Here is a 16498-nt window from a genome sequence, read left to right as displayed (position 1 = left end):
ACGCAGAGAGAGAGAGAGAGAGAGAGAGAGAGAGAGAGAGAATAGACTGGGAATGAGAAAGTACTCTAAAAAGCATGTGCTCAATGCACCAGAACCAGAAGTGGTTGACAACGGATCAGTCGTGTCTCTGAGACAAACCTGTAGTGTAAACAAACAAAGTTATTAACACAACACAACCTTTCCAATACTGGGGAGGTGAAAAGATAAAGATGTACAAAGGGACAGATGCGCGTGTGTGTGTGTGTGTGTGTGTGTGTGTGTGTGTGTGTGTGTGTGTGTGCACGCTTGATGATGAGGGCACAGGGAAACAAAGGTTAAAGAGGATAATCTTTGTTCTTGTACTTATTTTCTCCCCCTCAGTGCTCTAATCCATTGGTTATTTCCTCTGGTTGATATGGTACTTATGTTTAATGAATGTCATGATCCTATTTCTGTCACTGTCCCTAAAGACTGAAGCTGCCCTTCAAAGTGACCTGAACCTGGTCACATACGCACGCACACACACATACAGTACACACATACAGTACACGCTTAAACATACACACACACTATTACAAAATACAGATTTTCTAAGATGATAATCCACACTCTGTTCAGACTGAAATTCAATATGGCTTGTCATCCATAACCACCAGGTTTAGCAACCTACTGACACACAACACACCAACAATACAATAGTGAAATGTAAAGCTTGCGTTGTGTACTGTAAGATAAGATGGCATCAAGAAGAGTATATAAGGTAGAATATCACTAGATGCTTTCTCTTTCCATGCTGAATTTGTCCAGCATTTCAGTTCAAACCAAGGCCTTTATTGTTGCATCTGATTAAAGATGAAGTATTAAAGAGAATATAACTATTTGTTTTTGTTTGACTCCGAGATATTGCAGCAATGTGAGAAAATAGGGGAGGAACCCAATGTAATAATAGGAATAACAGTAACAATAGTATACAAAAGCAGTTGCACTAATTTTTGTGTTAGGTGCTGTGTGCATTTGTCCTACCTCTAAATAGTATACTATTAAGAGTATTAGCATATGGTAATCTGTGTGATATCATTACGCCCGTCCTCCCTCTGTCCTATACACACACACACACACACACACACACACACACTCACTCACTCACTCACTCACTCACTCACTCACTCTCTTTCTCAACTTGAACCGCTAAGCTGTCATCTGCTGTTGAATGTTGCCCTCTAGAGGACAAATGAAAATGTGCAGAATGGTTCCCTCCTTTTGATTTTTTTTTTTACAGCTACCACAAATATATTGTCCAAAAACAGCAGATCTAGAAAAACGCACAGTGTAGATCGTGGTAGTGTTACATGTTGTGAGCTTGTAGATCTGCTGGAATGTGCACCCGACAGCAGGGACACTAGGGTTCACGTGGTTAATGTGAGGGAGTCTCCAAGATATGACAAGTTTACCTAATAATTATAACTCTCTCTCTGTCTGTTTCTAGAGGTGTGCATTGGCACTGCCCTCACTTCAATTCCATTACGTTTCATCAGTCAATACAAACAGTCAGATATACCGAACAACATATTTTATATAGAATTATATTATATATATATATAATATTATATACAGTATTATAAGTTTATATTGGGCTTCGATTATCGATTGCCACGCTGTTGCATCGATGCAGAATCGTGTACCCCAGAATCGCGATGCATTGCTGAATCGATTTATTTTTGACAGCACTATCTGTTTCCCTCTCTTGTCAGGTGTGTGCTTCCACTGTATAATAGATGTTGTTCCGGTGAAGAATGAAGATGGCTCGGTCATCATGTTCATACTCAACTTTGAGCTTCCCTCTGATCCCAGGCCAGTCGGCACTGGCTCTCCAGTCAGAGAGCTCAACCACATGCTGAGCATCCCCTGGCTAACCATGGGTAGGTTTATGCAACCAGGCAGCAGCCCCATTTAGTTACTTATTCAGATTACATTTAGCACTTGCCATTAACACATTAATGTTTCTAGTATAATCAGTGGTGCTCAAACTTTTTCATTTCAAGTACCCCCAAAATTATATGCATTTGGCCACCAAACTCCATCTCTAAATATTGTGTTCCAGGGGGGACCAATACAATCTACAAGTTTAGTTTATAGTGCATCTCAAAGTGACATGCTATGGGCTTGTATATTTTTTATTAGCCATATGTGTTTTAAGAACCAATGTGCTATATATATATAGTGCTTTGGATAAATGCACAATATAAATGGTGCATTTACATAGCGCCTTTTATCCAAGGCGCTTTACATAGATTGTGCATTACATTCACACACACATTCATACGCCGATGGCGGCGGAAACCATGCAAGGCACCAACCTGCACATCAGGAGCAATTAGGGGTTCAGTGTCTTGCTCAAGGACACTTCGACACTAACTCTGGGGGAGCCCGGGTTCGAACTGGCAACCTTGCGGTTACCATCCAGCCACTCTACCCCTGAGCCACCCCACCGATATAAATGCACCATTTACCATATGGATTAAATTGCATTCATGGTATACACATTGAAATCAAATGTTAACTTACAGTATATCCTCAAAAAAGATGGTGAATGCACAGGAAATGGTGTTATTAGCGGCCATGCCCACAGAAAGCATTTGAACTGGAGCGCTCCTCTAATCAGTGCCACAACTCACATTTCCAGTGTTTTTTTGGCAGAACTGGCTGCTCATCAGTGTCACGTTTGACACTGGGTGGCCTGGCTATGTCTGACACCCCTGAAATTTATGATCAGAATATGACGTTCGAGCACAGCAACACAAGTTCTAACATAAAAGGTTAATAAATAAACGTACCATGCTTAGTAAGAATAACTCTGGACATGATATCCAAAGCCAAAATAGCTTTTTGTCATGGACACAGACCCATACTGTATATGGACTTTTCCGACACATTGTGTTTCTCTGATAACCCTCGGAAGTGGTATGGGTGATCAGGTGTTCAGGTGCATGAACCGATATTTATGCGTTTGTGTGCTATCCGATAACAATCCGGTTGAACAGGACAGTGTGTGTAGAAAACGTTGGTTCACTGGGTTCAAAGTATTTTGACACCCAGAGTTTTGAATGTTATGTTGAATGGGATATACAGTATCTACAGTATTGCAGTACATTCATCTCTCCTGCTGAGAATGTGGGTGGAGGCAGGGATGTAAATTAGCGCCAATAATATTCCACCTCCCACAAATTCCCCCACCATCACCACCAAACGGTACACAGAGCTCACCGGAATTGTGTGACAGTCATGTCCAGTGAATAGAAGTAATGCAATATCTGATTGACTCTGGACTATCTCTACTTTTTCTTGAACAAAACAAAGTGAGACTAAATCTTTGTGTGTTTGTCGCGCAGCTCGCCGGAAACGCCTGCGTCTCCTCCTGTGTTCCTTGAGCTCCGGGGCAGAAGCCGAGGACTCGGAGCGGGGGTCTCCCCATGCCGCCCTGCCGCCCTTGGGACACGAGTCAGTGGCCCTGGACAAACTCCTCTCCCTCCCTGATAAACAACGTATGGAGGCAGCCGGCGCCAGCTTGCTGTCGTGGGGTGAAGACGAGGAGGTGGACGGGGAGGCAGGAGGGATGGGAGGAGAGGAGGGAAGCGAAACGGAAGGGCTGGTGACCAAGAGAGGGAGAGATGCTGTTGGAACCACCGGCCTGGTGGTGGATACCAGAGGAGAAAGAGGGGTTACGTGCAGGGTATTGGGGAGGGACTTACCGCCGCCCCCGGCCTCTGCTCCCCCAACCGTCGCCCTCCCCCTGTCCTTCTCACCCAGGTATAGCGTTCTTACTTCTTACAACATGAACATAGCATTTTCTTGTTTAAAATTATTTAAAAGTATCAACTTCATAATGGAGTAGAATGTGGTATTCTATTTAGAAAGTCAGAGGAGAGAGGGGAAACTACGTTTTGAAATGACAGAAATCGAAAAACTATTTATTAGCCCCGATGTTTGGTCATATTTCATACTGACTAATATTGGTACCTCCTCCTATGACTCACTGAAGCGAGTATGGGAGGAGGATATTGGGGTGACATTTGACCCAAAAGAGTGGATCTCCATCTGTAACAAGATATTTCCTAAATGTACTTCTATAAATATCCATGAATTTAATTTCAAATTCTTTCACAGAACGTATTACACACCTCTCCGTCTTCATAATATGTTTCCCAACTCCTCAGAACTTTGCTTCAAGTGTCATAAGGAAGTAGGTACTATTATGCATGTCTTCTGGAAGTGTGATCTAATTCAGCAATACTGGAAGAAGGTCCATTTTCACACTCAAATCCCAGCCTATACTTATTACATCATGACAGTAATTTGACTTTGGACCCTGACTCCACCCGTTTATTAGACATGTTGACATATCTTGCTAAAAATGTATTCTGTTATTGTGGTCCACCCCCCAAGTACTCAAGTAAAATGTGGCTATTTATTTTCTTTATTTTTATTTTTTTACTTCTTTATTTTTATTTCTCTCTGTTTTTGTTTTTGTTATTATCCTAGTCAACTATATATACTTAATGATTCTGTTGAATGATTTGAATGTTGTCTATATTTGTTTTGTCAAAATGTAAAAAAAAATCTATAAAAAAAAATCTATATTAAAAAAAGGTGGTATTCTTACAAATCTACTAAATATACACTTTCCAAAACACTTGGCAACCATTTCACATTTTCTTTACTTGCCATACTTGTTTTTTACCCAAGGGCTTTTCCCTTTAAAGACCAAAAAGTGGGATTACATTTAGGTGGAGGGTGACTGTGGTTAAGTTTGATCAATTAGAGCTAATACCCGAAGCAAGCCTACAGAATGCTAAATTCTCTCTGTTGTTCTTCTGTGCCTCCCTCAGCATATTCAATCTAAATAAAGAAAAACTTTGGAGGAAGCCAAACAAAAACATGTTTTACTCTATACAGTATGAACCTGTAAACAAGATGTAACAATAAAGCACAACCTTGAACCTTGAATAGATTTACCACTTCCCGTCCCTAAAAATAAGTAAATGGCATGGTTGGTTGCAGAACAGGTCGGACACACAAGTGTTGTAACTGACCATTACGTTTCTAACTAACTGCTCTCTTATGTCTCTGCTGCTACACTTAAAGTTAATTTAGCTTTATGCTAGACAGTGGAATACCCATTTCTTTTGAGGTTTTCAGTGTTTTATTAGACACTTAATGAGACAGGAATGTCTGTTGTGGACAGTATGTAATGAGACGGCTCCCCTCAAAGCGCCCTCCAAAAAAGTTTACATGTAATGTTTTCATATAATCTTTGAAATTCACATTTATGTATTTACCATAGTGGATTGAATTCAACTTCTTTTTACATATATATATTTGTTCTCCCTCTGTACTGAAGAGAATTTAAAGAGAATGAAGAAGAAGAGCACGGTTGTCCAATACACGGTAGCGCCGCCCCTGACAGGTCCTGTGACAGCTTTGGGGATGTAAGACATGCCTCCTCAGTGGATGACATCAAGAGGGAGAGGAGACTGCACACCAGACACAGCTGTACTGGTGAGGAGATGGAATGACAACATAGTAATCACATTAACCACTAGATACAGCACCTTGATTTTGGTACTTTCTCTGTTGACATTACTCCTGGCATTTATTACTCAATGATTTAAAATGTGAAAGGATATCTTGTCTGTGTATTTCCGGGTTCTCGTTTTAAGCGTCAAGCTTCTCTGGAAAAATCTCCTGCGAATCAGGACAGACTGGACTTCTGACCTATCAGGAGGACATGTACCTTCCATCACATTTACTTAATATTGTGTGTAGGTTAAAATTATAATTGTGTCAATTCAATGCCAAATAAATGTACGTACCTCAGTTAAGAAATGTCTGAAATGAAGAGAATGTGGAACTTCTTCATAATTTCTTAGTCAATGTTGTTGTGAATCAATTTTGAATAATAGGAGAATTGTAAAAGATTTGGCATTTGGAAAAATGTGTTTTCAAGTGCAAAAAATGCATGGTTATATAAAATCTAAATTATTTATTCAGATAATGAATCAAGTCACTTTTTGTCTCTCTTATTTGCTCTCCTCTAATTCAGTTCCTCTTCTGTTCTCCAGGTGTTTTATCAAGCAGTAGACACAACAGTTTGGCAATAGGGTCAACTACTGATCTACTACGCTGTCGAACCTTTAGCCAGGTAATAACAATGCACAGATGCATACATTCTCACTTAGTCACCTCTTTGTGTGTGTGTGTGTGTGTGTGTGTGTGTGTGTGTGTGTGTGTGTGTGTGTGTGTGTGTGTGTGTGTGTGTCAGTATACTGTATATTATTGATTATTACCTGGGCATTATCCAACCTGATTTTGGATTGTCATTGCGAACGCAGTGAGCACTTACTATGAGACCTAGCAGATCATGTCTGTGCGTGTGTCCGTGTGTCCCCCCTTTGTGCCCATATATGGAGCTGAGTGATTTATTTGTGATTTATGCAACACACTCCATATTTGGAAGTATAGCTGCTTTTGGGACTCCTTATATGGCTAAGTTAAAAACTTAACTTAAAAATAACTTAACTTAAATAAATAATAACTTAAAAATAAATCTTAAAAAAACCCAAATATGTACGAGCGTTCGCTTTGCGCGTCTTACTGGTATAGTGATGCATATATGCTTTCAATCTTTTCCAAAAAGATGGGGTAATGCATCCAACTTAAGTATATTGAGGTCAGACACCGTTACCATTCCTTCAATCCAGTATCTTTAACCCACAGAATATTTTGTTCTATGACTATGTAAAGATCACATATCTCAAAAGAGAAGAGCCTCTATTTCATTGGGGGGGTGTTTCGGCATTGTTAAGTTCTGTTTTTCTTCTGTTTGGCAACAGAAAGCAGAGGAAAAACATATTTTTGTGAAATCCTATAATATAATTTAATAGGTGATCAATTTGTTTTGGTCACTTTTTATTAGTTGTCCTCTGATCCGGAAGCCGTAGATTAACTCACAGATTACACTGAAAACACCAACTGGCGGTGAAGCGTAGCGCAGTAAATGAGTTCATGAGCTGTGTGTGTTCTGGATGATGTAGGGAGAGATGAAGGGCCTTGCAAACGGGGAGCGATAAAACGCGCCTATAGTTCATTTTCAATGAGACCTGCGTTTTTGCTCGGAAAAGTCACGGTGCGACAGCACAAGCGTATTTACATGAGCACGGTCCCGTGAATTTGTTGAGCTTGTTACGTGCACACGAGTCCGCGACTCACCAGACCTGGATTCTGGTTTTTTTACGCTTGCGTTGTTGCGCCCCTCTTCAACAGACCTGGAGGAGACCTGTGTTGATCCAGGCAACAACACCTGCGTCCCTCGCTTCACGTTTGCAAGGCCCTTAATACCCATTTTTATCAAGAAGGAAATATACCTGTGGTACTAGGACACGATAGTGTGGTGAGGGAGTTGGCTGAAAACACAGCAGGTGCTGCTGACTGCCAAAGTATATACTGCTGTAGGGCTTAAATGGTTAAATATCAGATCTTTGGATGTGTAGGTGCTTCAGTCAACGCAGAACCTGCTGGACTCGAAAGAAGAATCCTACGTGGCCCTGCCCCCTGCTGGGGACATAGACATCCTGCCCTGTAAACTCATCGACAGAACACACCATGTCACGGACAGAGTCACACAGGTCTGTAAACTAACTCATTGACAGAACACACCATGTCACCGACAGAGTCACACAGGTCTGTAAACTAACTCATTGACAGAACACACCATGTCACCGACAGAGTCACACAGGTCTGTAAACTAACTCATTGACAGAACACACCACGTCACCGACAGAGTCACACAGGTCTGTAAACTAACTCATCGACAGAACACACCATGTCACCGACAGAGTCACACAGGTCTGTAAACTAACTCATCGACAGAACACACCACGTCACCGACAGAGTCACACAGGTCTGTAAAATAACTCATCGACAGAACACACCACGTCACCGACAGAGTCACACAGGTCTGTAAACTAACTCATCGACAGAACACACCACGTCACCGAGATTGACAAGTGTTGGTATCAGTGGTGGGAAAAGTACTCACATTTTTGAGGGGCACTACCCCCTCCTATGCCCAGCTTTGTGTGTGTTTGGGTGTACCCCATAGCGATGATTTGATCGGCTGAGCACGGAATTGAGGATAAAATGTGAGGACAGAAAATTGAAGAGGCCACGAGTGATTAGCCGGATTGGACTTGAGAGCAGGGGGAAAGCATGCCGAAGACAGGAGAGGATGTATGTATGAAGTAGAAAAGAAAAAGAAAGGTTTAACTCTTGTGTCAATACGTTGAAATCTGAATTGACCTTATTTATATGGCCCAGCAAATATGAGATGTTTGAAACAATGCGTGATTGAAATGCCTTGTTCTTTCTGACAGTAAATGCAAGCTTGTTGTGCTGTGCTGTTACATACAGTATTTGACCACTAAAGGGAGGCAGAGAGCAGTTTCCTTTTTTTACAGTATCCCCATCTCCATTAAATCAATGGGACATTACAACTTCTTACAACAGTCACCTACCACTCTCAGAGACAATGTCCTTAGTAATGGTGTAGTTATACCAGGGGGGCAGTCAGACAGATATTTTGTGAAGCAACTGAGGAAATCTGGATTTCCTGAAAGTTCATATAATGGCCTGTTGTGGCGCTGTCATTGGACCCAGAAAAACCCATAGCCCCATAGAAGTCCATGTATTTGGGCCCAACTTCACCTAGACTGTATTACCTTAATAAACATGGTCATGAATACTTTCTGCTTCCAGTCACTAGTTTAAAGTCTCATTTCTAATGTCATAATATTATTTTTGGAAAATTATGGTCCCATTTATTTAAAAAATTACCATAAAGTCGCGTATGTTCTGAGGGGCGTGGCTACCGTTACAGTCTATGATCGGGATTCCCCTCCCACTCGAGTCAAAATAAAAACCAACGGAGAAGAAGGGGGGAAGTCCCGCCTCGTTATCTGGGCCAGCCAATGGCCAGCTGGGCCAAAACGGATCTAGAAAGATGGCGACTTACAATACAAGGACTGACAGGCTTCATTTTACGTTCATGTTAGACCCGGAGAACGCTTTGTCCATATTTTTTACAGTCTATGAGTTATACGTATAGTATAGAATTGTTGTAATGACTTTTGCTTTTGCCATAGCCACTGGCCGTTATTAGCCCAAGGAGTGTTTTTATGCAAAACTAATGCTTGGAATGGACTCAGCATCATGAAAACAACCTAGTTTGACATGTCACATGCTACTTAAAGCAAAAGGAAAATTTGAAATTATTTGCCTTATATAGGATGTCTATGGTGGCCATACTGTACAGGCCATTTTCAACACTTTCCCCTCAGACAATTTCAGGCAACTTTTTGTATGTTATTCAGGACATATGTAAGATACAAAATCAGCTGAGTTTGGTTTTTTTGCAATTAGTTTGAGGTCAAATTACATTATTACTGGACTAGGGCGCTGTTGGCTGAGTCTGGCTCTGGCACTGGCATCACTGTGTCTGCTGCTGGCCCTGTAAAATCTCTCATCTGATTGAAGTTTTTAATGCGAAACTCCACAGGAGACACAGAACTGAAAGCAGAAGAAAGCAGACAGGCTATGAGCGGCTAGTATAAATAACACCTTCTAGGTGAAAACATTTCCACCTAAAAGGTGAAAAGGTGATCACCTAAATTGGTAGCATGCAGCTACCTCTAACGTCAGGGAAAAACTCAAACACTGGCACTACACACACTTGGGTTAGATTGTTGATTGTTTCTGATGATGTCAATGCCCTATCCTTGCTTCAAGACTACCTTAGCTAATGTAAGGAATAAGGATATATTTGTGCATGATGTTTCATGATCTGTGATGTATCCCTTCGGCTGTGGCATAACTCACTCGATTATTTTTAAACCCCATCTCCCATTTGTTGAACCGAACGGGGAGCTATTTAGTGTACAAGGTCTCATGGTCCTTGAGAATGGTCCTAGTAATGAGCTGTGGGGTTTACCCCTTCTGCTGTCTACTGGGACTAATGATATAATTAAATAAAGCCAGTAAGCCACCCTCTCAAGGAGACTGTGTGTGTGTGTGTGTGTGTGTGTGTGTGTGTGTGTGTGTGTGTGTGTGTGTGTGTTCTACAGTGTGTGTGCTCTACAGTATTTGTGCACGTGTTTACATGTGCCTTCATGCTTGCGTGAGTTAGTTTGTCCTTGTTGTGAGTGCAGGGGTGTGTACACAGTAGTGTACGGTCCTTGGACCTTCAGTGTTTCTCCTCTCCGTCATTGTCACCGTGAGCTCTTATGTTCCCTGTGCGCCGCCCGTGTAGTAGAACACACACAGTGTGTAAACCAGGAAGCAAAGCATGTGAAGTACACACACGCAGAGAACTTAAGCACACTGTCAAATCTGAAGTATTGACCCATTAAAAAAAAAACTTCTAAATCAGTACACCATTCAAGATTTTGCAAGAATTCAGGTTAGCGCTAGTTCCGGTATGCACAGAAGGCACGAGGTGTACATTGTTAGCACCCCCACCACCATCCCCATTCATTCATTCAGCATTCAACCCACTCAACTCCTTCATTTCCATTTGCTTACAAGTTTACATACAGTATATGCCCTCAGTCTAAATGGTGCACTTGTGTGGAATGTATGATAATCTGTATTTTGATTTACTAGAGTGATGCCCGTTGGGCACTGGCCTACTTGGAACGATGCTAGTTGGAAATGCATGCCCCACCCAGTTATTATGTCTGTGTACCTTGACTCCTTTTTATGCCCATACGGAGTTATTTGGCCTAAATATTGTCCAGAGTCCGGACAGAGGCTTTTGTGCTGGTTCTGGACAACCGGCAATCCAACGGACTTGGCACCCGACACTGTCCTCCCTGTGGTGCTGTGGAACGCGTGTGTCAAATTTGAAGTCGGTGGGACAAACGGTGTCTAACTGAAATGATGTACAAGCTTGCAGCGTGGCACGAAGTGACGCGCTGTATATTTCATATTTTTGAATTACCAACTCAAAACAATCTAAAATGATACATGCTTTCCAATTAAGCAGGAAAGCATCCCGTTTAATTCAAACCTAGAACCTGAAAGTGTCCATTTTATTTTACACTTACAGGGTGAATGAACACTGACACTTTATTGAGCATATTGTATAGTTGCCACTGTACTGTAGACGTTCTTGAGCATATTGTAGAGGTGAAACGGGAGGGAAGCTCTGGTGCAAGTTCATCCCAGGTCAGTTAAGGCTCTGTGTGGGGCCGGAGATGGAGATCTGAGACAATTATTTTGGACCATATCCAATAATTCTCTAAAGCGTCTGTGTCTAACTTTCCTATCTGCAATACATTGTGCACTGCGCAGTAAGTAGCATAGCATTGCTTTATAAACCAGTAAGACGCGCAAACGCGGGAAGCGAACGCAGCTGAGACCCTGCAGATCATGTCTGTCTGTCTGTGTGTCTGTCCCGCTGTTACTGTATATGTGGACCTGGCCCCTTTTGTGCCCATATATGGAGCTGAGTGGACCTGGCCCCTTTTGTGCCCATATATGGAGCTGAGTGATTGCTGATGCAATACACTCCATATTTGGATAGCGGGACAGACACACAGACAGACAGACAGACACACAGACAGACATGATCTGCTAGGTCTCATAGTAAGTGCTCACTGCGTTCGCAATGAATGCGCTACTAGAGTGTCACACAAAAGTAGCTGAATGTGAATTATGTGACAGTCTCAGTGGATTTTATAAATATTTAACAAATTACACGTATTAACAAGGGTTAATCACTAAATAATCAACTACATTTGATCTATTCAAGCACAGGTTCTGTTTCCCTTTTATTTGAAAAGTAACGGTTTTGGACAAACAAGGTTCTACCTAGTGAAAAATATACACTAAAAGACATACAGTAAAGACAATATAAATTAATCAAATGCCAACAACTATAATACATTTTAGTACAAACAAGTGCAGTATACCAAATAGGTTGATGCTGACTTTCAACATGTTTTCAATTATTTATACACTGTCAAAGATGGTATTAGTTCCTGACTGTGTGGTCAGGGTAAGAATACAGAGGACTGAGGACCATTGTTGTACAGGACAACCTTACTGAACATTTAATCCTGACTGTGTGGTCAGGGTAAGAATACAGAGGACTGAGGACCATTGTTGTACAGGACAACCTTACTGAACATTTAATCCTGACTGTGTGGTCAGGGTAAGAATACAGAGGACTGAGGACCATTGTTGTACAGGACAACCTTACTGAACATTTAATCCTCACCACAAAGCAACCAAGTACATTTCCATAAGTACTGTTCTTAAGTACAATTTTGAGGTATTTGCACATTACTTAAGTATTTCCAATATTCAACACTTTTTCTTCTACGCCACTACATCTCGGATCCAAATATCATACTTTTTACTCGTTACTAGTTACCATTTTGGCTATTTGATCAATCTACAAGCTCACAATGTGTCATGACGTGACACATTGTGAGCCTGTTCTGCTATTTTCAAAATAATTTTGATACATTTGAAAACTTGAAATGGGACATCCTGCACAATGACTACTTTAACTTTTTGTACTTTAAGTAAGTTTTGAAGTCAACAATGTTATACTTTTACTCAAGTACATTTTGAATTCCAGACTTTTACTATTATATTTCTATAATCCAGCATTGATACTTTTACTTAAGTAAACATTTCCCACCACTGCCACAAAGCAAGGGGGGCCGCTGTGATAGATAATGAATGAGCGTTGGTTACTGTGCTGATGACATAATCTGTCAGCGCTGTTGGACAGGGACGATAACAGGCTAGGCCGCTAGGGTGTTTGTACTGTAGCCACAAATACTGTGCCGACTGCAACTGTATCACATCACCACGGGATGTTTAAAGTTAGGGTTAGGACAGGTCAGGTTGGTTGACCTGCAATGTTCGGAATTCACCAATCTGGATGGAATATGAAAAAGCTGACAGATCGGTCTTGATCACTTGACTACTATTATAGAGTAATTTCAAAAAAGGTTTTACATATTATCCTGGTGACGCTAAAGGCAGATGTGGAAAAGGTGTTTTCTTGGCCTCTAGGAGAGTGTGTGCATACAAAGTTTACACAGATCGCCGGATCGGTGCCTGTTATTGATTTGAAAATGTTCAAGCGGCATTTCTTTCTCGGCCTAATGGGAATGTGTTTGCAAAATTTCGGGGAAATTGCACGCTGTGTTCATGATTTGAGAGGCATTTTGTTCATAACGGAACACCTAGCCAATCCTAGCCAATCAGAATTGAGCAAAGATCGGCCTTCTGGTGGCGCTATATCAAGCATACGGACAGACATACTGGCAGACAGACAAAACATAGTCTCGGCCATGCCTTACAAATACTGAATACAGAAAATAGGTGATGCACCACGTTGTGAACTTGTAGATCTGCTATTTTCAATTATTTGATTACTCGAAAAAGTAATCGATAGAATAATTGAAAAATCAATACTCCATAGTTTGCAGCTGTACTTTTATTATTATTATTATTAAATCCACATTCTCATTCACATGATTCACTCATCCAATCACACCTTCACACATTCATCTTCCCGCTTGCTTGCTGCTGCACACACTGATTCTGCTGCACCCCAGCTACCACCCTCCTCCACCCCAGCTACCACCTGTCGTTTTGGATCTGCTGTTTAGGTACGGGGGATTTGGAGTCCCTATGGTTGGGACTGATGCGCTTGATCATAGTACCTAAAAAGCAGATCCAATTCATCGCCAAACCATAATAAATGTATTGCTCATTCTATATTCAATGACTGAAGTGCTTTTGTTTGAAATGTACCCATTCTGCATACTGTGAAATAAAAATGATCAATCAATCAATCAATACAAGTAAGCGTGTTCTCCTCCCGTGGCTTGGGTAACGATGACGTGTGTGTATTCGGGGGGGGGGGGGGGGGGGGGGTCAGGGATTCCCTGCAGGCCCCTGGGGTACCATTTACTAGAGTGCTGCTCCCATTCCATCAACACACACTATGCGGACAGCACGACACACATTACTTATCTGCTCCTTTCCGCCTCCTTCCTCTCTTCTTTCCACTCCTCTCTGCTTTGCATCCTTTATTACCCTATTGATGTCATTATTAGTAGGGACGGTTTGTGTGTGTGTGTGTGTGTGTGTGTCTCACCGGTAACATCCATCTTTAGGCACAGTCAACCTTAATTACATCGGACTGATAAATCACACGCGCGCACACGCACACACACACTACACAGTGTGTCTGTAAATTTATGAGCAGTGTGTTGCTCTTTACTCTTAGCTAGCCAGAAGGGTGATGACTCCGTTGATAGATAGATACTTTAGAGAGGTGGAGCGTTTCATACTATATTTCTTTCTGCAATTGCAGTTCAGGCACCTGGCCTCTTCTACTGAGAACATTTAGGGAGGATTCAACTGGCTCCTACTGACAACATTTAGGGAGGATTCAACTGGCTCCTACTGAGAACATTTAGGGAGGATTCAACTGGCTCCTAGCGAGAACATTTAGGGAGGATTCAATTATAGTCCAGTGGTTCCCAAGCTTTTTAACCTGATCTACAAGCTCACAAGGCGGCACAAAGCATAAACGTTTTCTAATTTATTGAATTTCTTCGATTTTTATTTTATTTCTTCATGAAATTACTGGAAAAAATGAATTTGTTTTTAATCATGATTTTTATTATTTTTGGGGAATGTTTTTTTGGAAAAGTTTTGAAATTATAAGAATTGCAAACAAAACATAAAGGGACCAATAAGAATGTGTCCGCGACCCACATATGGGTCCCGACCCAGTGTTGGGAATAGTGAAATATCAATATTCTAAAATGACTTATCCGAGCAAAGGGATTTTGTAGAAATATAACACCTGGATGCTGTCGTGTGGAAACCTCATGTCCAAAACGTCCCTTTTTGAGGGGTGCTACAGTGCTGTATGTCCAGCTTTGAGGGTTAGTGTAAACACAAATATTGAAGACAAAAGTGAGGACGCAATTTATGATTGGCCAGAATGAGGTGATGAATGCTGACGTATGATACTGTAAGAGCGCCCCTCACACACGGATGTGATGTATTATCACTAGAGCGGTGCCTGTTGGGCACTGGCCTACTTGGAACGATGCAAGTTGCACACCCCACCCCGTTATTATGTCCGTGTCCCTTTAATGCCCATATATGGAGATGTATCTGTCTCTTTTATGCCCATACCTGTATATGGAGTTCTTGTAACAATGGAAGTGGGAGATCCACCCCCATCCTATGCAATACCCTTTGTCAATATATGGAGATTTCTGTATCTGTCTCTCTGTGTCCCTTTATTCCTAGTTCTCTGTCCCGTTGTACCTGTGTCAGAGTACCCATTCCACCCATCTGTCTGTGTCCCTTTTATGCCCATATATGGTGATGTCTGTATCTGACTCTTTATGTCCCTTTATTCCTATATTTGGAGTTCTGTGTCAGGCATGCCCAAATATGGAGTGTTGTGATGTCAAAACAGGGCAACATGCCCAAATATGGAGCATGGGCAGGGGCCCTGTACAGAGCCCGGGCAGAGGCCTTTTGTGGCGGTTCTGGCCAACCGTGGGTCCGACCGACTCGACACCGGTCACTGCACTCCCCGTGGGGGCTTTTGAAGTTGGTGGGGCGAACGGTTCTTGAGTTACGTGCATTCCAGCCGTACACACGTACCTCAGACAGACTGAAAAATAAAACGAGTTGTGGAAATAGCTAATCTACTGCCACTGTGCTCACAAACGCATGTCCAAGAGGAAAACAATCTAAACATTATATACTAACGTCAGCATCGGGCAGATGAACACACACAAGCGTTATTAGTTGAGTTTTCTTAATGAAATGCCTCTGAATTGTAACAGTGTGTTTATGTCAGTCAGCGATGCGATCCGTTGTTATTCAGCCACCACCGCACCATACGCACGGACTGGACATGACTGACATGACATGACATGACATGACATGACATGACATGACATGACATGACTGGACATGAGCCCTTCGGCTCATGTAGCCCTCATTGTAACTATAAATATTGTTCCCGCAGAACAATGTGGGGTCACTGCAATCCAAAAGATTGTAGGCCTACTATAAATCAGTCGAGGTCCCCCAAAAAATATAATACAGTATGTTCTGCTCCATTCTCAACGTCTTTTGGTTTCCAAAAACAGTAATGTATTGTAAGTAAACAAAAACAGTACAAAGCTGTTTAATGTGTGCTTATTTTAATTTAGTTTAATTTGCTTTGATGTGAAAATAGTTATCATATCTGATATCTTCAGAAGAAGACATTGCACATTGCAAGAGACATTTGGACTAATGATTTGTAAGACCTGTTGTTTGTAATGTAGGTATACTATGCCAAAATGCAGTTTTCTATGTATTTAAGGGCTATTGAAGGGTTTGACCCAAAAAACAACAAATAATA

At 41.6% G+C, this 16498-nt stretch overlaps 1 protein-coding gene across 1 annotated transcript in view; it reads left to right on the top strand.

The window, feature by feature from the left end:
• The window catches only part of LOC308326188 (voltage-gated inwardly rectifying potassium channel KCNH6-like), a gene marked incomplete at both ends in the record, with an annotated part of 77568 nt that overhangs the window by 30372 nt on the left and 30698 nt on the right, over positions 1 to 16498 (top strand). The window contains 5 exons of the mRNA XM_080778996.1: positions 1731 to 1898; positions 3369 to 3786; positions 5378 to 5535; positions 6099 to 6178; positions 7527 to 7661. Coding sequence (XP_080635122.1) covers positions 1731 to 1898; positions 3369 to 3786; positions 5378 to 5535; positions 6099 to 6178; positions 7527 to 7661 — 959 coding nt within the window. The remainder of the gene's footprint in view (positions 1 to 1730; positions 1899 to 3368; positions 3787 to 5377; positions 5536 to 6098; positions 6179 to 7526; positions 7662 to 16498) is intronic.

Source organism: Protomyctophum bolini (assembly GCF_963924005.1).
Source record: "Protomyctophum bolini genome assembly, chromosome: 12".
Lineage (NCBI taxonomy): Eukaryota > Metazoa > Chordata > Actinopteri > Myctophiformes > Myctophidae > Protomyctophum > Protomyctophum bolini.
Note: the sequence above shows the minus strand (reverse complement) of the source record. Positions and strands in the feature narration are given on the sequence as shown.